This window comes from Nuphar pumila, chromosome 6, assembly GCF_984573655.1.
Source record: "Nuphar pumila chromosome 6, dmNupPumi1.hap1.1, whole genome shotgun sequence".
Classification (NCBI taxonomy): domain Eukaryota; kingdom Viridiplantae; phylum Streptophyta; class Magnoliopsida; order Nymphaeales; family Nymphaeaceae; genus Nuphar; species Nuphar pumila.
The window spans coordinates 124,573,840-124,600,898 of NC_143254.1; the positions used below are offsets into that span (position 1 = coordinate 124,573,840).

A 27,059-nucleotide genomic window follows, 5' to 3' on the forward strand; every position below is an offset into this window, starting at 1 on the left:
ATTCATCAACATCTCCAGTAACTGTGATGCCCAAAAACATCTTGTGGGTTACAATGTGGTGTCATTCAAGTTGAAGATCAACATGGTTTAAAAAGCACTCAGTTTTGTAGGTTATCCACATGAAGAATGAAAAGAAAATCATAAACATGAGTTTACTTCAATTCGTAAAAAATAGCAGGCCTTATAACAAGCAGAAAATTTTATCTTCATACAACCTTGCATGTAAATGCATGTCTTAGCAGCTACACAATCAGACAACTGCATTGTTATCACAACACGATAACATGGAGGTGAAATCAGACAATCAAATAAAAAAAAGCCAATGATGGCCTTCGTTGTATCATTGCTGCTGTTATCTTGTAAACCTTTGGATGAAAGATGCAATCGTCCTCTTTGAAAAGTGTAAGGTGACAGAATGAAGCAGAGACTTCTAAAGCAGGACTTGGTTATTCTTTTTTTTTCTAGTGTTTCATTGTGGTGTCATAGTGTAAAAGCTGGAAGGAAACCGACAAAAATTGTAATGGAATGCTTGCTTTTTTTCTCCTGTTGTTATGGTAGCATTGACTTTTTAAATTTATTTGTTCTCAAATAAGTTACATATATCTTCATGTGCAGATTGGCTGGCGCTTGTGAATTATATTGGTTGCATCAAATCTGTTTACATCAATATCACAAGAAACTTTATTGATATATATTTATCAATCTGATTGATAGGAAATAGATTCTACTCTTGCAATGTTCATGAACTTTGCAAATTCTACATGGTCATGTTAAGTACAATGTAAACCGGAGATTTTGCAGATACATGTTTCATATCCTTTGAACTGTTTGGAAGTGCAAAGATAAGTTTAGCATTGGGGAATGCCTTCCTCAGCCTTGACAAACATTCTTTAAAACTCAGCTTCTTACTGCAACTGGTATTTTTATGATAAATAAGCAGCATCTGTGGCAGTACGAGAGTGAATCTTTCATCTTGTGGTGATATTGGTGATTTTCATGGTTTTTCTGTCTTGCTGCTCAGTTTTGGAAGGGCTCAATTGTTTGCTGCGTTTTCTTTGTTGATAGGTTTATATATTCCATATGGCTGATAAATGAGTTTGTTCCTTGTGATACCCATTTGAAAATTTTGGATCATGTGTGTCTATCACTTTGTCGCTAGTTTTGGAGGTGTAGTTTTATTGGTTATTGAGTCGGTTCAGCTTACTTCTGCTTTGCTCTAATGCTTATAACTTCTCAAGCTTGACTGCTCTAAGCCTGTGAACTTAATGCATGCGTATGTGTTTTATAAGTTTTGGCATGTAGCTCATTCTTGCCTCTTTAGAATGATTTCCTGTTAGCATAGAATCTCTGCCTGTCTATAGCTGAAAACATAGTTATACTGTGCATGTTTTTTTCATTCCTTGGGCTACAAAGAAATGAAACGGTTTCAGGGTGAGAAGCTGATCAAACTAGTCGGTCGTCTGAGATGTTCCCTTGAAAGATAATACTGAATTGAAGATGTCGAATTTTGTAAAAAATGAAACGTGTTAAAGCGAATGCCTTTTTTCCTCCCAGATTTAAATAAGGTGCCTTTGTAATTCTAATAGTATTGATTTATGGAGTTTTTGTATCTGATTTTGTTGCGTGACATCCAACTAGAGGTATTACTTAAAATCCACGCAAATTCTCGTGTTCTATTTTTTGCTATAAAATATGTTTTAGTAAAGCAAGTTATTACGATTATTCGAATGTGGCTTGGGTAAAAATATACATACTCGAGGCAAAATCCAATTAGAGATCTATATTCGGAGCAAAAATCCAATTTGAGATCCATATTCGAGGCAAAAATACATACTCAGGGCAAATATCTAATTCGAGATCCATATTCAAGGCAAAAATTCATATTTGGGCCAAAAATCTAATTCGAGATCCATATTTGGGGCAAATATCTAATTCTAGATCCTTATTTGGAGCAAAAATCCATAATTAGGGCAAAAAATGCCATTCAAGGTTCATATTCAGGGCAAAAATTCAATTTTAAATCCATATTCATTGCAAAAAATCATGATTTTAGATATAATTTTGTATTTGGATCTATATCCGAGCAAAAAACTATAATAAATTTGGTAAAACATGTAAAATGGTGGATGGACCGGGTCATACGATCCAAAACGAATTTGACTCATTATCCATGAATGTCCAAGTTGTTCATACATCATCATCAAACAAAGAACATTTGGAACATAGCATTTGAGTACGGTCCGAACAAACATTGGACTTGGAACAGTTGTTACGGAACGAACAGAACCAATGTTTTGTTCCATTTTTTTTGTTCATTTCGTCCAACATTGGACAAGCGATCAAACATACCTGAATGGATCAGTTTGAAGACGGGTCTTTCCCTCCAAATAAAAAGAAAAAGGGGACAGGTGAGATTGCAACCTTCCAAGTTTTTCGATAGTCCAAAGGGAACCGACCATACATTGGCTGGCCTCCGGTTTAGTAAAACTCTTGCACATTGAGTACACCCAATTTCGACCTTGCAGTGAGGGATGCTACCTATGCATTTCAAACTTGTGATGTCCTGTCAACTTGGTGACATTCACAACTTGCCCCTACCAGATGAGCGTGCAGTCTCCAACTCCACATTTCTCACCTGCTTTCCTTCAGTTTGAAAATGCTGCAGTCTTTAGACCCATACACGAGGAAAATGCATGCTTCTGATCATATACAGTAGACGTTCTCAAGTGCATAGTTATTAAACTCGCCAGAAAAAAATGGGTTATTGAGATTCTCATGTTGTCTACCGAAGTAGCATGATTTAAGCAGGTTATTTGACATGGACAAAGATGGTTTTATCAGTTCGAATGATTTTATGATCTGATTTCAGGGGGGGGGGGGTGTTAAGGATAGGCCTATTTCCTTCAAGTTTCAATTAGTTTGATGATGATGAGAGCAATATGAAGCCGTTTGTCTGTTTCCAAGTCTATAATATACTCTCAAGAATTGGGGAATACCCATTGAATGTCGGAATTTACACCCAAAAAATCGTTTGGATTAACACATGGATTGATTATTTTCTCTGATATACAAACTGGCCAAATGCTCGGAAGATACAGATGGGGCCCAACGATTTCCCACAATTACATGAAGAGATCATTTTACAGTATAAATACATGTCAACTGCTATCCTGGTGTTACATCACAACACACTTCTCTTTTGATTTTGCTTCATGTCTAGTAGTAGTAGCAACAGTGCTCCTGCGAACCTGCAAAGCAATGCCGTCAATGATGTTTTCCATCGACATGCATTTTGAACAGAGAAGAAATGGCAATTTGGTGCCCATGCAATGTAGTCCATCAAAACAAGAATATCTAGGACACTAGTATAATAAGATACTCCACATGCGTATCACAACCCGGCTTAATGTGTTCATGCATAACCTTGTTAGAAGGCATTTTAGTTTCACTGCCTCATTGCAGGCCCTATGGTATTAAGGAACAACCCATTCATCGATGTTTAACGCAACCATGAGTTGTAAGCAAACACGGTGCCGAGCACTCAATAATCTGGATGACACCAACTTTAGAAAAACGATGCCATGCAGTAAGATTACCAGAACCACATGCAAATCAATGCAAAATTGTGATATCATACTCTGATGGTGCAAGGCAAACATATGATATTGCTGTAACATAACACAAGATTATTGCCACCATAAAGTAGGGCTGATGAGAAAATGGATCACAGAATTGGATCAAACTACTCAAAATTCTTAATCATTTCCTTTCTCCACAACAGAGCTGGGGGAATTAAGACCCCGACGAGCCCAAGCATATGGTCTACTCAACTACTCCAAATTCGTAATCATTTACTCACAAGCCAAACACAGCCTACATTTTAGGTTGAGTAGAAAACAATAATGATTGTCATCACCAAAAGACACTGTCCTAATTGATGCATGTCCTCGGAGTCAACATACGGATGTATACACAGATAAACAAACAGGAGAAAAAGACAAGACAATGCCCTTGGCATGAAATAATTCAAAGTCCACAAAGTTACTGATACTTCTATGACACATCCAGCCCGTGGTACCTACATTACGCGCATTATTACCAACATGGGAGTGGAAAATAAAATCCTCCTGGTTTTTGGAGCAAAGAACCATACCCTTTCATCCACAAAACCTTCTTATGACTTGTTGTCTAGAAGAGGCAGACACTGCAACCCAAGCCTGATTATGATTAGCACTAGAACTTTGACTTCTCACCACCACCAAAAAAAAAAATCAACACTTGGAAGCTGGTCTCCTAAGCGCCTATAATACAGAGGAACCTATGCAGTTTTTTACAACTAAGCGAGTATACATGGATAACTCCTTGTGGGGGAAAGAAGTATGAACTAAAGAAAAAAAAAGAAAAATCACATGGTTACACTGCCCATTTGAACCTCCACCTGCTTTGAACTCTTGGGAACCACATTGTAAGCAGCCAATAAGTAGACCATAGAGAGACGTCAACTATTCTCAGATTTCAAAAACCCAGCTCTTGCGATCAGAGACAGATCCATGTCCAATTAACTTATATGGTATTAAGTGAGAGACTGCAAATCACCAACAAGTCTGTTCAGTCAACCTTGGCTTGATATCAAAACAGAAAATCCAAACCAATGAAGGATTGAGAAATAGAATCCGAGTCAAACTGCAGGCATACTGCCAACATATAAGAATCATACTGGAGTGTTGGGCTTAAAATGGTAGAAGCATAAAATAGAAGAAAAAAATACTCTGTAGGCTCACCAGATTCATCTGGCAGACAAATGAACGTCTGGCTTGAGCTGATAATACCAAATTCCCCATGGAAAGCATAGAACATCATACTTTGATTGTAGACCAAGCAAAGAGCAAGGCAGACATATAGTATCTCATTAACCAACTAATCTAGTTAGGTTGGGTCCGGAGACTAGTTTTTCCTTTTCCTTTGTGTGTCTCTCTCCTTTTTGCATTTTGAGAAAACCTGACCCATTAAGTGTGCTTTAGGTGGTTAGCTTGATTCAAGATGTCAGTTTGCTTAAGCACAAAGCTATTGTTGTTATAGGTCTCAAAAAGTTACATGTATATTTATGTCTAATGATTATGAGATATATCCAAGTAACATGAAAGTGAATATGCAAAACTTTTGGCAAGCAGCACTGAAAGTAAGAGTGTAGTGACCTATGTCACACAGGCATCGAAGGGCGACTGCGGAGCCAATACACCTGCTGTACCCCCGGGGAAGCAGGAGTTGAGGCGCAGCCAAGTAGGTGGGGGTCACACTTCACTTAGCATGCATATCCCGTACCGACACAACATGACACTCGGACACGGACACGATATGACACTTCATCAACATAGTCAAACCAGTTTCACACAGTCAACATTGTGTCATTAATTTTATCTATCTTCTTTTATGATCTTATTTACTTATTTCATATTCAATTGAGTTATTTTCCTTTTAAAATTTGTCATCAATTACATTACATTTCAATTTCAACTTAGTTTCATTTTTTGATGTTCCTAATTGTAGTGATTTAAAATTGTTGTTTTATACACACACATACATACATCAATTTGTGTGTATGGCCGTGTCCCCATGTCCTAATTTTTGAAAATTTTTGTATCGTACTAAGCGTATCCTCATCATGTCCCGCACTTGCATCCATGTGACCTAGGTAGTGACAGCTATCCTGGTATGTTGGTATTGGAGTGCATAGCTATAATAATAAAGTATCAAAAGTCTGAGACTCAAAACTCTCAACCTAAAGCTTTCACATTGTATGGCTTCCAAGTATGAGGGTACCAAAATATGTAATGGTTGACAACTGGAAGAGGAAGTGGACAAAATAATGGGTAACAGCCTCTAACTTCTGATTGTACCATGGAAACTGAACAGCAATCAACCATTAATGTGTTTAAAATTATGCCCAAAGAACTTCCGAAAGTTCAGGCTGGACAAATGGCCACAGGATCTAGAATTAGACCTTCTTCCAGCTGATAAAATGTCAACAATATAAGACAACACGAGTTGCCGGATAGGCTGTCTCACCAGAACTCTTGATACTTGGATTACAACAGAAAGCACTCATCTGGTACTGGTGTAATTGCTAGCTAACCCACTTAATATTATCATGGTTTTAATGTGTTTAAAATTATGCCCGAAGAACTTCCAAAAGTTCAGGCTGGACAAATGGCCACAGGATCTAGAATTAGACTTTCCAACTGCTAAAATGTCAACAATATAAGACAACATGAGTTGCTGGATAGGCTGTCTCACCAGAACTCTTGATACTTGGATTACAACAGAAAACACTCATCTGATCTGGCACTGGTGTAATTGCTAGCTAACCTACTTAATTACTATCATGGTTTTAAGAGGCTATGGTTGAGGCTTATGCCTTTTACACCTCGTGGTTCTATATGCTTCAATAACTTAAGCCTCATTAGTAGGCAAAGAGGCCTATGCCTCTTAAAGAGGCTTAAGCCTTTCAAAAAATGAATTTCTAATTAAAAGCCATGGCATAATCTAGTTATTTATAAAGCTTTTATTTTACTTGAAAAAAAAACCTTTAAGAAACTAAAACAATCTTGTCGTAAGCAGTCCCTTTCTGTGAGAAATTAGACTATACAGTTATGACTTATGAGACTTATGACGCACCAACTAGAGTGAAAAAGTAAGCAAAGGATAATCCTAATAAATATTTATATCAATTATTGTTTGATGGCATAGGATATAATTTATTAACACAACCAAAATGGGACCATGCAAACCACACAGAGAACTCACTTTAAAGTTGGGTTTTTAATGGTGACAGAAGCCTTTTCGTATGAAATGCCTATCTCATTCATATTCACGAAGGTCAAGTCCATCTCGTAAACAAAGGTAATATGTTAGTAATTCTAGAGAAACAACTCAAACAACAGGAAGACAACATTTTAGAAATTCAACCATAGTCACCTATATCGTTCAAGGCAATTTCTCACTGAGGCTTTTCTCAGAGTTTTTGAAAAAAATATAAATAATAATAATAACATAAGAAAATAGTAAGTTTTCCATTACTTTTGTTGCAAAATATAAAGAAACAAGTAAAATAGAAAATAAAAAAATAGAAAAAGTAGGCATAAAATATAAAAATGGTTATTTCAATAATATAGCAAAAATATCGTGATAAAATTGCTATATTTTAGATTCTACCGGTACTTTGAAAATATCATGATATGTTGCTGATATTATCGGCATAGCTTAAAATGCTGAAATTATTGTAGTATTTTCAAAATATCAGCGATATCAGTGACTAAGGTTTCAATAGCCAACCATATGCTTGGCCAAAATGGTTGCAGTGGGAGGCATCTTTTGATAGATTGACCCCACCAAGGAAGTTGAAGGATATTTAGAATATGGCCAAAGAAAATATATTCAATGGTGCCCCTTTGTATATTGTGGCATTCCCTTGATAGTAATAGAATGGCCATGCTTGTCAAGATTACCCAGGGCCTTTGTTAGAACCTGCATTACTCTGGAACGGTCTAAACAAAAATGTAGAAAATCTTAACAGGAAGGATCAATGTTGTACGTATCATTACTTTTAGAGAAACCAATACTTACCTTTAGAGAAACTGATATGATACACATTCGTATCGCGATACGAGTGTGTATCGTATCCGTATCGTACGATGTACACTTGTATCGACCCATATTACACGATATAGGGAGTATTGTACGATGCACCTTCGGCGCGCTTTAAAAAAACCGAAACTTACTTTTTTACTTTTTAGGTTTTAAATACCTTTTGAGGGTCGACTTCCTCGTTCGTGTAGAGGCCATTAGAGGGGAACCCACGCACCCTATGAGTCGTGAGAGCGATTTGGGGTTGATCTGTGTGAAAGAGAGAGGGATTTTGTGATTTTCTCAAGTAAGAGTACATTTTCACCCTTTTTCACTTAAAGGAATGGGTTAAGGTAAAAAATCCTATTCTTTGATTCATATTGAGTTTTGAGGGGAAAACTGCTAGGACTTAAGTTTGTTATGTGTGTGTAAACTTGTTGTTGAATATTTGTAATTTTATATTCCTATATTTTTATTTAGTGGTTAATTGGTTATGTTTTATTTTAGATATTTCAATGTCGTTTTCATGTTCATGTTGTAGAGATGATCCTACATGGCGATACTGCAAAAGCATAGATGATGTACCATAACCAGGGTCATCATTGAGATGTTTGTTTCGTTATTATTAGAGGTGGACTGCATAAATTTAAGCAACATATTGCAAGTCAAGATCAAAATGTATGTCCATGTGATTCTCCATCGATTCCTGCCACTTTTCATGTTGATGTTATTACTGAACTAGAAGAAATTCGAAGAAGAATTTTGCAAAAATACAAAGATGAAGGCCTTCCAACCATTGTTCCAAGATGATGATGATGACCCAATTGCCAAAAAAATTGCCGAAGATAAAGACATCATCGGGAGGCAGTTGGATGCAATACTGAGAAAATATTATCCTAATGTTGGGCAAATAGGCTATAGAAGATAGTTTTGTTTTAGGATCTTTATAGTTTAGAACTTTAGAGTGCTCTCTTTTGTGTCTTTGTGAGCTATTGTGAAGTGTGCCCTTGGAGCCTTGTATTTGCCTGTTAGAGGCTTGCGTATTGCCTTTGTGGCTTTGTGATTGTATATATATATATATATATATATATATAGGACCATCCAACCAAAGGAAGGTCCAAAATCTATAACTGATGACAATCGACGGCGTTCCTTCTCTAACAATCGAGTTTTATCAGACATTACACATTAGATTTTTATCATTTATTTAATGAGTGTCATGTTTTGGATTATGAATTTTCAATGTTTAGATGTATTTTTTAAACTGTTAAAATTCAACAGCCCACAATACTTGGTATTGTAAAATTTTAAATGCATTGTGAGCCATCAATTTTTCACGTTTCGAAAAATATGTCTCTATGTCATAGAGTCTTCGTGTAAAGCATATTTCTTACTATATAAATTATAAAGAACAAATATATGAGGTCCGATTGATGAGATGCTCAAGCATTGGAGAAGGGGAGCCGTCTGATTGTTGTTGGTTGTAGATTTTGGATCTTCCTTTGGTTTGATGGTCCCCCTTCCCTATATATATATATATATATATATATATATATATATATATATATATATAATAGTCACAAATATCACCAAGATTTTGAAAATTTCATGATATTATTGTGAAATATTCACAAAACTTTATATTGTAAAGTTTTAAATGCATTGTGAGCCATCAATTTTTCACATTTCGAAAAATGTCTATATGTCATAGAGTCTTCGTGTAAAGCATATTTCTTACTAAATTATAAAGAACAAATATATGAGGTCTGATTGATGAGATGCTCAAGCATTGGAGAAGGGGAGTCGTCTGATTGTTGTTAGTTGTAGATTTTGGATCTTCCTTTGGTTTGATGGTCCCCCTTCCCTATATATATATAGTCACAAATATCACCAAGATTTTGAAAATTTAATGATATTATTGTGAAATATTCACAAAATGTAATATTCTCGATAATATTGTGAGATTTTCAAAATCTCGTGATATCATTGCGATTAGTTAAACATAACTAAAATATAGAAAAAAGCAAACCTTTCCTTGATTTCCTCTCTTGCCTTTTTGAAAAAGAGAGAAGCCTTTGATGTTCATCGTTTTACCTCTCTTACTTGAAAAGGAGAGGCTTTTAATGCCCCAAACTTTTGAAAGAAATGATGCATTTAATGCCCACCCAATGTGAGATGGGCAGGCCTCTTGTTAAACAAAATGGAGGGAGAGCCCCCTTTTATAAAGTGTGTGGGAGGCTTCTCTCATCCATTCTCTTCTATATGGGACTAATCACATACATTAATGGGAAACATAATACTCACCCAAAAACTACATGCCCTCTCTCCCTCCAATCCAAATTAATATCTTTTTATTCTCTGACAAAATATATAATTATATTTTTTTATATTTTCCAAGATTTTCGCAATTTTTTCTAAGAAAAACACATTTATTGAAAATATCCCGAGATATTCCCTAGCCGAGAATATCCCAAGAACGAGATTTGTGACTATATATATATATATATATATATATATATATATGATGAGCTTTCTTAAGTTTTGAAAACTTGAACAATTATGGACCTATGTCAAATAGGTGCAGTGTGGATGTGGATGTGGATCTGATATGGTGCTTTGGGCGTCTACGAGCACCAATGTTACAAAGACATTTTCTAGATAGGTAAGTAGATACCAATTTCAGTTCATCCAGACTGTTTTCTCAAGAAACAAGTGTCTAAGAGGTATGTTGATGCATAAAACATAAATCTCGGGAAAGCATTAGGGAAGCAAGTAGAAAGTGGCAATGGAAGAAAGCATAAAGTGATACAAAAACATTAGCTGAAACGTTTTTTACTTGAATACATTTTTCAGACAATCAAAAGTACCAATCACATATGCAGGTTTTATAGGGAAAGCACAACTTGTGAAAAGAAAGTAAAGTTCCTCTAACAAGGAAAGCACACTTTCAGTGTCAGACAAGTTTGAGTCGCATATTGAAGAAAGCAAGCTTCCATTATCCAGGATTGCATTTCTCATAAAGCTTTGGAAACATGTAGTTTCAATTCCAGAATGAACTTCCTAGGAAGCACATCTTTGAGGTCCTAAGGACCCCGCAGTGAATACAAGTGAACATAAGCCAGTTGTGGCTCATTGATATCAGCATACAAATCTTGCACTTTTAATGAGAACACTAGCAAAAGGCTTAATAAATCCCATGTATTTTAAAGTTGGACATGTTCGTCATATAATTGACCAAAAATTATGTTAACAAAAAGGTATAAATGATAATAAGAGTTCTCAGATTGAGTATGTTTCTATGAGACTTCTCATTCATTATTTATTCATTAAAATTCAAACCAGAGGATGCAATGTGGCATGTATGTTGTGAGAATGCATAGGTTTTTTGCCGCTCAAGTAGTTTCCTAACAGTGATAAGCTTCACTGGTTTCAAAAGATTTAAGTATCATTTCAGAATAGCATATAAAAAAAATCCATGCTTTAGGGAGTTGTATGCAAAAAGCTTCCAAGCACAGTTCTGTCAATGTAGAATAATGGCACAGATATCAATATGAGACTAATTTATGAAAAGTCAAGAAGGGGTGCCACCTTAGAATCTTAAAAATCCAAACATGCTTCCAAGGCATTCTTATCCAAAGATGCCATTTTGGCACTTTATATCTTTTCTAAATGTTCCTCAAGCCAAAACACAATAATGCATGCATGATGAAATCTAGAGGCGACTCCTTTAAGTGGACACTGGAAAGGAGCAGGAATTATTAGAAGCTTATATGACATCCTGCCCAATTAGCCAACATTTTCTAAACACATAAATTGAAAAGCATTGGATTTGACGCTTTTGAGTGATAAAATTCCCGGAATAAGATGCCACAAATCTAATCCTCACTTTATCATGTTCACTTCCTGCATGTCTTAATATTTAGGCAGATGCAGAAACAAGAAAAGCCACTAAGGCTTGAATATGTTTACAAGAGAATGAACATGATCAACCTACAGTAAAGTAATCTGAGATTTGATTTGATGCTAGGGAAAAATATTAAAAGGAATCTGGATAAAAGCACGTAGGTTAAGTGGAAGTATTTACCATGGACCACTTTAAAAAGAAAAAAAGAGGGCTTCCCCATATTGTATGCCTCTTGCAAGAAACTGCTCTCTCTCAAATCTTTCCCATATCATAGAACTCGTGAAAGAAACTGCCCCTCTCAAGTCTAGGAAGGTTTTTACTAAAAAAAACTGAGGATATATCAGTTTTTACAACAGCGAAAGTAAAATTTTCAGCTTGGGTATCTGGGCAAGGCTGAAAGATTATACCTAGGTTTCTTGGTATCTGATCCAACTTAGAAATTAGAATGACAGGGTTAGTGGGTCTTCCCCTTTTCTTGTTAATCCCTCAATCGTGAGCATGGCATGTGGTTTCAACAGCCGCCAATGTGTCCAACTAAACCAACGGAGCAACAGTAACCACTTGAGTTCCTTTTCAACTTTCGACTGGTGCATTTCACAACCATGCATAATGTGAAACAGAAATTGAGAACCACTAAAGAGACATGTATATCCTGCCAGTGTTATTATAGAGCTTCTTCAATGGCTATTGTATTTTGAATTGAAGTACTTTATTAGAAAATTGTTTAAATTTCAAAGCACAAGAAAAAAGGAAAAGGAAGGAGAGTTGGTGGTTTCTGCACACATACTTTGATTCACAAAAGAAACGAAAGGGTAAACTGTAGCAAGTGATTACTAAGAAGCAAACAAAAGTGAAATACCACAGAATATGCATGCAGAGCAACAATTTCAACTTGCAGAACTCTCAATTATGAAGAAGATTTGGTTCCATGACATCCCAGTCTTTACCTCTGGACCTGTAACAAGCCTTGAACCACCTAGAACAGATGGTTGCTGCAAATTCTGTGATTTATGTTGTGGCTGTTTTCCAAATTCCTGTTGTTGAAGTGCTATCGCCAGTTGCAAATCAGAGCTATTAATGAAGACAATATACACATTTTGTCATTTAGAAGCAAAAAGCACATCACAAATGATACCTAGATAGAAAACTTATGATTCTGCTATAAGGATGTTTGTGCAGTTGTCACTAGAATATATGGTAAGATTTCCATAAGCCCACAAGTTATTATGTCTCTTCTCATGTATTAATTTATTTTAACTACTTAGCCACTTCTTTTGGAAAGAGAATCAACTCTCAGAAGGAAGTATATCCTAATAAGGAACTTTTCTTACAACTCTCAACACCATAGTTGCCAGAACGGGAATCGAAAACGGGAAGGGGAAGCAGTCAATCCAAATTTTTGGAGGATTCGAGAAGTGGGAAGCGAATAGGAAGCAGTAGGGGGGATTGTTCAGGAAGCGTTAAAAGAAACTATGAGAAATAATGATAAAATGATTGATGTAAAAAGATAACTTTTAAATAATGAAGTTCTTTGAAGGAAAAAGAAGTGTGTCAAAATGGATAATTAAGAAATGATGTCCACAATGGACAATTATATCATTTTATTAGAAAAACTACCTAAGATCATTTAATAGAATAACTAAATAACATATATAATCAATAAAAATGCAAAACCTTTAAACTACAAATTCATAAGTTTATTTCGGAGTTTGGATACAAAGCATTGAAATAACAAAAAATTTGTGCACCAATTGATGTGTAACACATCACACATATTACAATTTTAAGAGACTTCAGCTAAGCCTAACAATATAATCAACTATTGTATGATATCTTTAAACAATATGAAATGTACAATAGTGGACAATGTTATATATATATATGCTAACAAAACAACATCTAACAACATACAGCTAATTATGTATTGCTAATGTTTGTATATTAATGTAGGTATGAATATAGTAATTGTAATATAATAAAGCTTCACATAAGATGCATAAAACCTACATATTTGCTGTGCAAAAAGCAGTCACAGATATCGGCGATATTTTTCAAAATATCAAGATATTATTGCTGTAAATTAATGCAAATGATAATATAGGTAAAATATCACGATATTTTCAAAATATGGCCAATTTGATAATATCGTGATATTATCAATTAGTTTTGCTGTTTTTGTTATTTTTTACATTTTAAATATGTTTTCTTCTTTCTTTTACATCTTTTAATTATTTTTTATTATTTATGTATTTTTTGTCTAAACATGATATTTTCTTAATTATTTTGTTATTTTTTATATTTTTTAAGCCCCGAGATTTTCTTAAGATTTATCACCAAACCTATAATATCGCGAGAAATAGCCTCACCGAGATATAGCCGATACCGATATTTGTGACTATGGCAAAAAGTAATACAAATTAGACCGATAAGCTATGTCACATGGGTGCGGGTGCGACACGGGTGCGGCGCGATTTTAAAATTTTTGGACAGGGGGACTCGGCTATATATATATATATATATATATATATATATATATATATATATATATATATATATATATATATATATATATATATATATATATAAGTGCAAAGACAACATAGTCACAGTCCACTGTGCAGCCCCCCCCCCCCAAGATTTTTTTTTTTAATTCTATAGCCCAGAAAATTAAAAAAAAAATCCAAAAAATGGACCAAAATGACCCTGGTGAAAAAGGTGTATAGTGTTTTGGGTCTGGATCCTATACCAGACCCAAGTTCATTCCATTTTATGTATTAGTGTAAAATTTAAATGTATTTCTTTTTCTGGGTTGGGTTCGGATATTATATAAGACCTGACCCGACCCATGTACACTTAAGTGCCTTTATACAATGCATTAGGTCACGATTTCTAATATACAGAAATTGTGACAGCCGCAGAGGCCCCTTTTGGTTTTCTCTTCTCGTCTCTCTCCCTCTCTTTCTCTGTTTTCTCTCTTGATGCAGGTGCAGATGAAATTCTAACATGGTATCAGAGCGTAGATCCTTCTAGAGGCAAAAAGGAACTCTGACTCATGACAACGATAAAAAAATTTGAGGTTTTTCGCTTCACATTTTCTTTTTGTTCTTCTTTCTCCTTCGCCTCTTTTCTTTCCCCCTTTCTGAATCTTCCTGTGTACTCACACCTCACGTGAGTTACATTTTTGTGAATCTGTGATTCACGGGCACTCTATTCACGTGAATCCAGATCGTGGATTGACTGCATTTCACGTGAACTGGTTCACGTGAAGCATCGGTCTTCTCCCAGATCGTGGGTTAACGTCTCTTCACGTGAATTCGTGAACTGATTCACGTGAGATATTAAATTTGTTCCTATTAATCGTTTGATGCCCTTTTCATTCTGTCTTTTCCAAAATCTCTCTGTTATAGTGCTTCCCTTTGATTTCCTGTGCTCTGCTGCACATTATCATTCTTGATCGCCCTTTGCTGAAACAGTCAAAAGGAGGGGTTTCTTAACGTGTGATTTTCTTTTCGCGCAAGCCCCTTTTTGGTGCACAGAAAGGCCCAAGTTTCTTCATTTTCTGATTTTAACAGTCTACGATTCTCAGATAGCAAAAAAAAAAGGAGTGTTGGTTGAACTTTTTGTCTGCTGATTCTTATTCTCTATCTGTTGATTCTTATTCTCTATGGATCCCTACCACCCTCAATCAAATCTTTCTTCAAGTTTTCTCAACCAACTTGTTTCTGAGAAGTTGAATACCTCAAATTTCTTGATCTGGAAGAGGCAAATTATTCCTTTCATAAGGAGTCAAGGCCTCTTAGGTCACCTGGATGGAACCACTTCAGTTCCACCAGAATTTAGCCCGAGAGAAGAAAAAGATGACAAAGGGGCGAGTTCAATCGTGTATGTTAAAAATGCTGAATTCCTAAATTGGGAAAGAAAAGACCAGTCAGTTGTTGCATACATCACATCCACCCAGTCTCAAGAGATCCTTCTTGCCATTCCTGACAATTGTACAGCTCTACAACTCTGGGAACGACTGGTTCAGACGTATTCGCAGGTTTCTTAAGCAAGAGTAGTTTTTTTAAAAAAAGAATTTCAGTTGTTAAGGAAAGATTTCATGACCATCATGGAATATTTGAACAAGATGAAGACCATCACAGATCAACTTGCAGTTATAGGGTGTGCCGTTAGTGACAGTGACATGGTGCAACAAACCCTGAGTGGATTGGGATCTGACTACAACATGATAGTCACTTCACTATTGTGTCTCCCTGTTCTTCCTACCTTTGATGAGCTACGAGCCAAATTGATCCAATATGAAATGACTCTAAAGGGATTCTCTGAAGAAACTCATAATCATTCAAATTCTCAAGAAGTTTTTGCTACAGGAGTGACCTATGTTAGAGGACGAGGAGGACAAGGGCGAAGTGGACACGGAGGGCATGGTTTGCTTCCCACTCCAAACACGTTTACTCATGCGCAGGGAACAAGATCCATCCCTACTTGCTTCCTTTGTAACAAAAAGGGACATATCAAGGCGAATTGTTGGCATAATCCAGAGAATAAAGGAAAGAGTCCACATATAGAAATCAAGAGAAAGTTCACAAATACCAGAGACAGTGGAGAGATTAAAGATTTGCTGATATCTGCCTTGTCAGAGTTAAAATTGAAGCAGAATGATGAAGGCACTTGGTTTGTCGATTCCAGAGCAGCGACTCATGTGACAGGCGATGCAAGTAAAATTTCTAATCCTATTCCTTATTTTGGAAAAAGTAAGATTGTCACTGGAGATGGATCCCACCACCCTGTTTCCCATGTTGGAAAAACTGTTATCCCCATGTCACATTCCACTCTTACTCTTTCTGACGTTCTTCATGCCCCTGACATTAAGAAAAATATTGTCTTCGTCTCTAAACTTATTGATGACAATAATGCTTCAGTTGAATTCACTCCCCTCTCTGTGCAGGTCAAGGACCTACGCACGAGGGAAACATTCGCTGAAGGAAAGAGACGAGGCAACATGTATGTCTTTGAAAAAGCTCCATGTCGTGATGTTCGCCCTTCTCACCTGATTTCGAAGCCTTCATCAGAGTCATGTTCCTCCTCTTCTGCTAGTGTTTTTAGTATCTCTGAATGCAATAAGCCATCCTTATGGCATAGTAGGTTAAGACATTGTGGGAGTCATTTTATTGAGAAACTTGTTTCTAATAATCTCATTCCAAAAGAAAGTCTTAAAGGGGATGAGAGTAGTCATAAATGTTCCAGTTGCCTTTTGTGCAAAAGTCATGTATTGCCTTTCCATTCAATTAATAAGAGAACTTCAAAACCTTTTGAGATCATTTGTTCTGATGTGTGGGGACCCGCCACAATTTTCTCTGGGTTTGGAAGCAGATATTATCTAATCTTTGTTGATAGCTATTCTCGATACACTTGGATATATTTCATAAAAAATAAGTCAGAAGTCTTCTCTTTGTTTCAAAATTTCTTTTCCTTAGTCAAAAACCAATTTTCTGAGTCCATTCAGTTTTTCCAATGCGATGGAGGTGGGGAATTTTCATCCCATGATTTTATTTCTTTTTTTTCGAGATAACGGAATAGGAAGAAGGGTGTCCTGCTCTCACACTCCTCAACAAAATGGGATTGTTGAACGAAAACATAGACATATCGTTGAAAGTACCATGAGTATGCTTCATGACAGTAATCTTCCCACCAACCTATGGACAGAAGCCTTTCATTCTGCCGTGCATGTGATAAATAGATTGTCAATGGTCATTCTGGAAAACAAGTCTCCTTATCACTGTCTCTTTGGAGCTCATCCTAGTTATCATGATCTGCGTGTTTTTGGATGTGTTTGCTATGTGCATGTTGATCGGTCCTTGAGAAAAAAGTTTCAAGACAAGGCCCAGAAGTGTAGGTTTGTGGGATACGCAGATGACTACAAAGGATATAGGTGCTATGATCCTACCAACAAACATATCAGAATCTCAAGAAATGTTGTCTTTGATGAGCAAAATTTCGATGACAAAGCTGATGCAACCAATATACCAACTGAAGTTTACTATCCTTGGTTGAGTTCAGAACTTTTTGCTAGCTCCAGCGAAGCATGTTCCCCAGATTGCGTGCAGCAAGAAGAAGAGATGTCTGAAAACACTGAGACGTCGGGGTCACAGAATTCAGAAAAAATACCTGTCAGATACAAAGGCATTGTCTATTCCAGACAGAGACCGATGACATCAAGCCATTCAGATCATGCTTCAGTCAGCAATCCGACCCCTTCTCACACTCCTGAGATCAGAAAATCAAGCCGCATACGATATCCCATTGACAGGTGGGTCAGCTATAACAACTTCTCCTTGGATTTTTAGCTGTTTTTAAGTGCTCTCAATAAAGAAGATGAGCCCACTATGTACTACCAGGCAGCCACTTCTACCAAGTGGGTAGAAGCTATAAATGATGAAATGCAAGCTTTGCATGAATGTGGAACTTGGGAAGTCGTTCCCAGACCGCCTGACAAAAATGTTGTTGGATGTAAATGGGTCTACAAGATAAAGTACAAGCCAGATGGAACTATTGAGCGATACAAGGCAAGGCTCGTAGCAAAAGGATTCACTCAAGAAGCAGGGCAAGACTATGATGAGACTTTTAGTCCGGTTGTAAGAATGGGAACAATTCGGATTATTATCTCTCTGGCTATTGAACATGGGTGAAAGTTGAGTCAGCTTGATGTAAAGAATGCCTTCTTGCATGGGGACTTGAAGGAGGAAGTGTATATGGAGCAACCCCTTGGATATCAAGAACAAAATTGTAAAACCCATGTGTGCAGGTTAAAGAGAGCTATCTATGGTCTGAAACAAGTATCTCGCTCTTGGTTTGATAGCTTCTCACTAGAGATCAGAAACATGGATTTTCGCGTTCCATGCTAGACCACTCATTGTTCTTTTTTAGAAGCCAGACTGTGATCACTCTGTTATTAATTTATGTTGATGATATTGTTATCACAGGAAACTCTGTGGTTCACATCCAAGAAGTGAAAGACTTACTAGGTCAGAGGTTCAAAATGAAAGATCTTGGAACTCTACGCTATTTTCTTGGTGTAGAAGTTGATAATCAAACTCATGGCTTGACACTCACACAACACAAGTACATCGTAGATGTTCTCCGCAAGGCAGGTATGAAAGACTGCAAACCTCTGGGAACTCCGAGTGTGCTGCATCAAAAACTTAGTTCCCATGATGGAGATTTGTGTGATGATCCCACCAGGTATCGAAGCATAATAGGAATGTTACAGTATCTGACCTTCACTAGACCAGATATTGTTTATTCAGTCAATCAAGTATCTCAATTTATGCATGCGCCACGTACTGGACATATGGAAGTTGTCAAGAGGATCCTTAGATATCTGAAAGGGACTATTGGGGATGGATTGACATACTCACCACAGTCATATGACAAAGATGAGCATGGACTCGCTGTATATTGTGATGCAGACTAGGCTGGGGATCCTGATGAACGAAGATCTACATCAGGATATTGTGTCTTCATTGGAAGAAATTTAGTCTCTTAGAGCAGTAGAAAACAAAAAGCTATCGTTAGATCAAGTACTGAGGCTGAATATAGATCTATGGCTTCTGCCACTGCCGAAGTCACATGGATCAGACATCTACTGATTGAAGTAGGAGAAAAGATCTCTCACACTACCTTGCTATGTGACAACCAAAGTGCTATTAACATGTCATTCAATCCAGTACATCACAGTCGTGCTAAACACATTCAGATTGACCAACACTTTGTGAGACAGAAAGTTGAAGAAAAAGAGATTGAGCCTGAGTTCGTCAATACTGAACAACAAGCTGCGAACCTATTTACGAAAGGATTAACAAAGGATCGTTTTTTGACGCTCAAAGGCAAGTTGTGCATGGTTCATAACCATGATCAACTTGAGGGGGGGTGAAAAAGGTGTATAGTGTTTCGGGTCTGGATCCTATACCAGACACGAGTTCATTCCATTTTATGTATTAGTGTAAAATTTAAATGTATTTCTTTTTCTGGGTTGGGTTCGGATATTTTATAAGACCCGACACGACCCATGTACACTTAAGTGCCTTTATACAATGCATTAGGTCACGATTTCTGATATACAGAAATCGTGACAGCCGCAGAGGCCCCTTTTGGTTTTCTCTTCTCGTCTCTCTCCCTCTCTTTCTCTGTTTTCTCTCTTGATGCAAGTGCAGATGAAATTCTAACACCTGGGTGCGTTGACCGCACCTAGGGTCGGGTTGACCGAGTCTGAGCCGCACCCGTGTCGGTGCGTGTCGATGCGGGTGTATCGACCTTTGAGCCGAGTCCATGTGACATAGCTGATAAGCTATTTCTCCACTGTTCAAGAATTCAGCAATATGAAGTTTTGAAAAGATGTAGCTATATTATGAAATATGGAACAAACAACAGAAGTTAAGAGAGAGCATTACAATCCAACATGCATATAGAAAAACATATCAAACTAGATATGGTAATTCAAAAAAAAATAAAAGGAATTGTTTTTGCAATCAAAACAATAAGATTAAAATCAAAAGTCATGTGTATTTATATTCTATATACTAAATCTATGCATTTATTTGAGATGAGCAAGGAAAAAAGAGGGGTTTGTGGCTGTGTTAGACAAAATCACACTACAACTATGTCACATGGGTGAGGGTACGGGTACGGGTGCAGAACAATTTCAAAAATTTTGGACACGGGGACACGGCTATATATATATATATCAGTGTTATTAAAAATGCGCCTCGCCTCAAGGCGAGGGGCTTTATGCCTTGAGGCACGTATATAAAATGCAAAACCTTCGAGGCGTGCACATCATATGCCTTGAGGCGAGGCGTGCCTCAAACTAAGGCGTGTACGCCTGGGGCTTTTGGTCAAATGAGGGTCAAATCCCTCATTTGACCAAAAATTAAGGTTTAAAGTTTAAACAAACCCTAATCTTTTATGTTTTCACGCATACTCTTTCTCTCTCATGCAGGCTCTCTCTTGTCTCTCACGCAGTCTCTCTCTCACACGCAGACTCTCCCTCTCTCTCATATTTTTCTCACACAGGTACTCTTACCTCTCTCACATGCAGTCTACTGCTTTTTCTCATTTTCTTTTGGGGGAGGGATCACATGGAGATTGGGGATGTTTTCATCGTGTGTGTATTATATGGGGATCACAGAAACAAATTGTTTACGAGTTTTGAGTGAAGTTTCATTTAAGAAAATGAGACTTGTGAAACTTGTGGATAGAGAAGACCAGAAAATATTGCTTTTGGGCAATGGTGCATCGTGTGGCATGTGGTTCAGTTAGGCATTTTTTCAGAACTTTCAGCACTGTGCAGCATGTGATAATAAAATATATCTCTACAGAGGGCTGTCTATTAAGAATGGTATGTCCTATAATATTTGAGTGTACGTGTATTTCAGAGTTTGAAGATTTTGATGCTATAAAATGTAGCAGTAGCTTGCTAAATCGTGCATGATATCCCAAATTTCGGTGTTGTACATTATGACTGGAGAGTGCACATACCAAACTATATGTTTGATGAATGTGTTATAGTTCAGGATCTGGAGCAGAAGGACTGTTCAGCCTGTTTTAATTGAGAGTCAAAGAGGTTAGTGATGCCATGAGGTTTGGTTATAATCATAAGTGACTTGATTAATGTTGCTTAGCATGGGTTATTCAGTAAGGGCACTCTTTATCGCTTTAATATTCGGTTGTTAATACTAATATGCATTTTCTAATTATGACATGATATTGTTAATGCTAATATGCATTTTCTAATTATGACATGATATTGTTAATGCTAATATGCATTTTGTTGTTAATGTTAATTTTTTATTGAATGAATGCTCATATTTTATTTCTTAGATACTTACATAGATCAAGTTGTTGCATTAATGTTATTTTTACATGTTAATCTCATATTTTTCAGTATTTATTTGAGATTTTTTATTTCTTGTTGGTTGTTGCTTCATCAATAAAGCATTTTTTTTATTTATAATTTTAGATATTTTTTATAGTTTTTTAAGTTTAAAAAAATTTGAGGCTTACGCCTCGCCTCAGATTTTGGTGGAGCGTCTCGCTACGCCTCAACGCTTTTCACAACACTGATATATATATATATTTTTAAAAATATATATATATAACAATAATAAGATTGTAAATTTTAAAGCAAAAATAAAAAAGTAATTCTATTGAAGTAATAACACAAACTTACCAAAATATAACACATAAAGAAGCTTGTGAGTGTGATAACAACAAAACTTATTATAAATGGGCAAAAATAGACTCGGTCAAAGTTGACCGAGTCCAAAATTAATTTTAATAAATGGACAAAAATAGACTCATCAAAGTTGATCGAGTCCAAAATGTGGACAGACTTGACTCCGGTGCGTTGACCGAGTTTGACACTTAGTTGACCGTGTCCGCCCCGTGTCGGGGCGTGTCGACACGGGTGCGTCGACCTTTTAACCGAGTCCGTGTGACTTAGCACTACATATGGTGAGGAACTAGAATTCCTATATATGAGGAATATAATTCCTCAACTTGGAAATTAGAATTCCAATGAAAATAAAAACTCAAACATGGGAATCAGGATTCCTATGGGTGAGAATCAGGATTCCCATGCATAGGAAGTGCGATTCCACACCGCTTATGGTTCCCGCTTCCTAGGAATCGGGATTCTCACCTTATACTAGCGCTTCCGGTAACTATGCTCAGCACTCATGCCTTATTAGGGAAAAAAATCAAAGGATGTTTAAGATATGGACCACAATAAAACTAAATGTCATTGGATTCTCAAAAACTTCCTTTCTATCATATTTGTGAATGATTAACAAGTACTTTGAAGGTGTACCTCATGGCTGAATCTGTCAACGTAGCTTTGTCCATGTTGGCAAGATATTCCTGAACCATGGAATAAGTTAACAATCAGATGTTCATATTGATAATACCATAAAACATAAAGAACTGCAACTCGGTGTTTGAATCTAAAGAATTTTACACACAGAAGTATTGTTCATGGCATTTTGTTCATCCCACGAGCTACTGGCATCATTTCCAATCTTAAATTCTTCAAAATTTCCAGTCATAAACACTGTATCTCCATTGACCTGACAAATGGGTGATCAGGCATCAAATTTACAGAATACCATAAAATGGCAATGAATCTATCTCATTGCTTATGCATAGGGATCAAAAAACCAAGTTCCCAGACCCACTATGAGTAGGTTTGTGCCTAATCCTTGCAGGTGTCAAGCATGGTGAAGTTTAAGCTGCAATAAACAACTAATGTCCATGCAACCAACAGCATAAATTCCTATTCTGCATTCCTGATTCTTTTACATTCAAATTTGAGAGAGCTACAACTCATTTGTCAATCTTAGTTATCTTGTAATCTTTATGGGCATGCTTTTAGCTATACCCCACTTCCAAAATGTGGAATTTAGTAAATTCATGCTGAATGCTTCCACTAATAGTTCATAGCCACTAACAAGCATAGTTGGCAAACCCATGACTCAGACCGACCCCTGACTTGCAGGTCAGCAGGTTGACCCGGTAACTTGGACGGATTAGGAACTAAATTTTTTTAGTGTTTTTTTATTATACTTTAATTTTTTAAATATTGAATATAACACTATGTTTTCTACAATGTGAATGCAAATAATCAAACTCCAAGCAGCAAATTCACTAAATCAAAGCATCAAAGAATAGAAACTACAAAATATTTGAATAAAAACATAAAAAATGTTCATAGCTGCATACATAAGAACAATGAAATGAAACAAGTAAACTAATAATCACTACCTTTTTAAGTTCTAAATCATAAAATGCAATTAATGCATAGCATAACAGAATAAACTAATAGAGAAGCACACCTGAAATTTTGAATTTTCAAATTTCAACCTGTTGCAAGCATCATTTTGTAATATTTTGGCACTAATAGAAACTATAAAATGGACAAACAATTAATATCCGCAATAGTGTGCATCGTGCACACTGCAATATAGGGAAAGTGTGAGACCCCCATCAGTCTGGACAAAAAAAAAGAAATCTATGGCCCCAAAGGCCACAACAGAGACAAGGCAGAGAGAGAGCCTGGCTGCCAGCGGTCGTCGGTGGTCGCCGGCAGCCGCCTAGGGTTCAAGAAGGGTCGAGAGAGAACGAGAAGGGTCGATTGTCGACCCTTCTTGAAAAACAATCTTTTAAAAGGTTAAAACCGGTTCATATTGAAACAACCCAGCATGAAACCCGATTTGATTCAGTGAATCATAACCGAACCGTCTTGTGGTGTCTTAGTCCTTAATCGTATGATTCAGGACTGAATCGGTGAGTCGCCGAGTCAGCCGATTCCCAGCCAATTGAAGCCCAATCCTGGTTAAAACAGGATTGCCCTTAATCAGCGGCCCAGTTAGTGGGCGATCCGATCCGACTCGGGCGATTCCTGAGTCGGATCGCCATGTTTGCCAACTGTGCTAACAAGTAAAACATGATTGTTACACAGATTTCTTCCATTTCTTTTGCAAAGAATTGATGTCTTCCTTTTGCTAAAAGTTATGATGTATGAGATTGAAATTTAAGGTAGAAAGCAAAAAAAGATATTCCATAAGAGTTGAATTAATCTACAAATGAAACTAGACTAAGAATTTTCCTAAGTCACACGGACTCGGCTATAAGGTCGACGCACCCGCGTCGACACGCCCCGACACGGGGCGGACACGGTCAACCAAGTGTCGGACTCGGTCAACGCACTGGGGCCAAGTCCGTCAACATTTTGGACTCGGTCAACTTTGATCGAGTCTATTTTTGTCCATTTTTAGGGCAAAAGATGTATAAAAACTAAAAAAAATGATCTTTTATATATATATTTTTTAAATATATATATATATATATATATATGTATATATATATATACTGTGTAGCTGCAGAGTCTGTCTTTAGCAGACTGTGCAGCTACACAGTCTGGCAGCAGTCTTTAGCAAACTGTGCAGCAGCACAGTCTTTAGATATATTTTTAAAATATATATATATATAGCCGTGTCCCCGTGTCCAAAATTTTTGAAATTACGCCGCACCCGTGTCGCACTCGTACCCATACCCGCACCCGCACCCACACCCACACCCATGTGACAGGAATTTTCTTTGTTCAATTAGCAGCCTTAGAAAGAAGCATCATGTAAAGCATGAAGCTGGTAGCCACAGGTAAGTAAAGCTGCAACTGTCCATTAATCAATTTTGCTAAAGTTAAAGTTGGGAATGATTTAGAAGTGTGGCATGCAGATTCATTTTGAACCTCAAACGCGGTGTCATTTTCAGATGGCCAATCTAGGGCATAACAAAAATTGCTTTTCAAGGAATGTGGTGTAAGGCATAACTAAGTTGACAAGTTGATGGTCACACACACACATAAGTCTATGGTGCAGATGTGCATATAGTATCAATGAGTTGAAACAACTAATATCTCATTGGCCTTTTGCTCATGCTTTTTTAAGTGAATCCAACCTTCCAGATATGATCTACATGCTTTGTTTGGTGGGGATGGACTTTTGACTCACCAAAATTTAGTGTGTCTACACATTTTTTTTTGGTGATTCAAAAATTAATGGTTGTAAATGCACTACATTTTTGTGACTTAAAAAGGTATTTTTTGTCGAAAAAACATGACCCAAGGGTCAATCTCTAACAAATTAACTATGTTGAACACATAGGTGCAAGTTGTTTTGACTCAATCTGACCCTGCACGTGTTCAACATAGTCAATTTGTTAGAGATCGACCCTATAGTCATGTTTTTTTCAACATAAAAGTGTCTTATTTTAAGTCGTGAAAATTTAGTGTAGTTTTGGCAGTTGATTTTTGGATCACGAAAAAATCCTGTACAAAAGCTAGATTCCCATGATTTAAAAGTCATTCTCTACCCAATAGACCATGTAGTTCATATCTGTAAGGTTAGATTCAAGGTTGTAAGTATCATATCGTAACCCATATCGATCAGGCCCAAAATAAGATATGTATAGTATCGTAAAAAATAGTAAATTTTGAAAAATAAAAATAAAAAATTCTAAAAAATAAAAAAAAAACAGCAAAAAATCTAAAAAATCATAACACACAAAACAATGATGAAATGCACAAAATGCAACCATACAATCACATATGAAGCATTTATGTCTCTATGAGCTGAATAAGACATCACCAAACATCAACTATCTCATAAGAATAATGCAAAATATTAAATATCTTGCAATTAAGAACATGCCACAAGACTCGTACCTTCATATCACATACACAAAAATATTATGGCAATAGTTGCACTCAATTTTCAATCGGTTTTCACTCATTACTTGAGTACCACATTTGCCATGTTGGATCATCCGATGCCATCTTTGTTGGAAAGCATATTCAACCTAGATTTAGAAAAACCTAGTTCATAAAAAGGTGGATTCTTGTGGTACAGGAACAATTCATTGAGGAGAGAAGTATGTGTGACAGTCAGGCCTAGTTATGTTCCTCAAAGTAACACCTCTTGCACCAGTACAATATACTACAATTGGTGCTTTCTGGGAGTGGATTTAAGTGGTTCTGGTTCCTTCATAGAAATTCGATGCCTATTACTCAATCAATTGAAAATTGCATGGGTTCCCATTTCTGTCAAAGACTTAATGATGCATGTTGGAACAGTCCAACAGCTAGTTGGACTGTTCCAACAGTCATTTTATAGAAACTGGAAGCAAAGCTGTTAATATATATATATATATATATATATATATATTGTATGTTATATTGTTACGTGATAGGTAATGCTCTCTAGGGGCATTTTGGTCTTGTTATTTTCATGTAAATAGTGACTGTCCACTAGGGACAGTATTGTATTTTTGTTCTTTATTTTATGTTTGTCTCTATTGTATAATGTAAGGAGTCTATATGACTGTTGGAACAATCCAACTAGCTGTTGGACTGTTTCAACAGTCATAAATTTGACTGTTATAACAGTGAATGCCTCTTAAATGCCCATCTTGGGTTTATATACATAGTGTCTTTCTCCTCTTTGTAAGATAAGGCTTTGTTTAAGCATTTGTGATCAATAAAGTGTATATTTTTTATGTTGTTCATTTGGGTCTTTATAACCTTGTATGCACTTTGTGCTTGTATAGTGCTTTAGTGCTTTTGTGTTTATCCATTCTTGGATTTGTAATTGTGCTTATGCACGTTGTTTTGTACTTCCGCATACTTCGTAACACGGTATCAAAGCATAGGCTCTTGATCTTGTGGAGAATTCCCTATTGATGTTCATGCCTTCATGGTGCTCAAGATTGTGCAAAATCATCTTGTTTGTGGTGCTTGAAGTTAGTGTTGTGCTCGTGGTTCTCAAAAGACTACTATTTCTCTCTCTTTACCATTATCCATGGCGGACTCTGATACTAAGATCGACCTCTCCTTCAAGCTTAATGGGACGAATTACATGATGTGGGCCTCCACAATGGAAAACAATCTAAAGGGCAAAAAGCTTTGGGGTTTCGTCATGAG

General features: G+C 36.6%; 1 protein-coding gene across 1 annotated transcript in view; it reads right to left on the reverse strand.

Moving 5' to 3' along the window:
- Positions 1–2,975: 2,975 nt before the first annotated feature.
- LOC149836048 (uncharacterized) overlaps positions 2,976–27,059 on the reverse strand; it is a 41,308-nt gene continuing 17,224 nt past the window's right edge. The window contains exons 9-12 of the mRNA XM_090008951.1: positions 22,546–22,650; positions 22,395–22,444; positions 12,475–12,598; positions 2,976–3,248 (exon numbers count right to left, since the gene is read on the reverse strand). Coding sequence (XP_089865077.1) covers positions 3,177–3,248; positions 12,475–12,598; positions 22,395–22,444; positions 22,546–22,650 — 351 coding nt within the window. The 3' untranslated portion in view covers positions 2,976–3,176. The remainder of the gene's footprint in view (positions 3,249–12,474; positions 12,599–22,394; positions 22,445–22,545; positions 22,651–27,059) is intronic.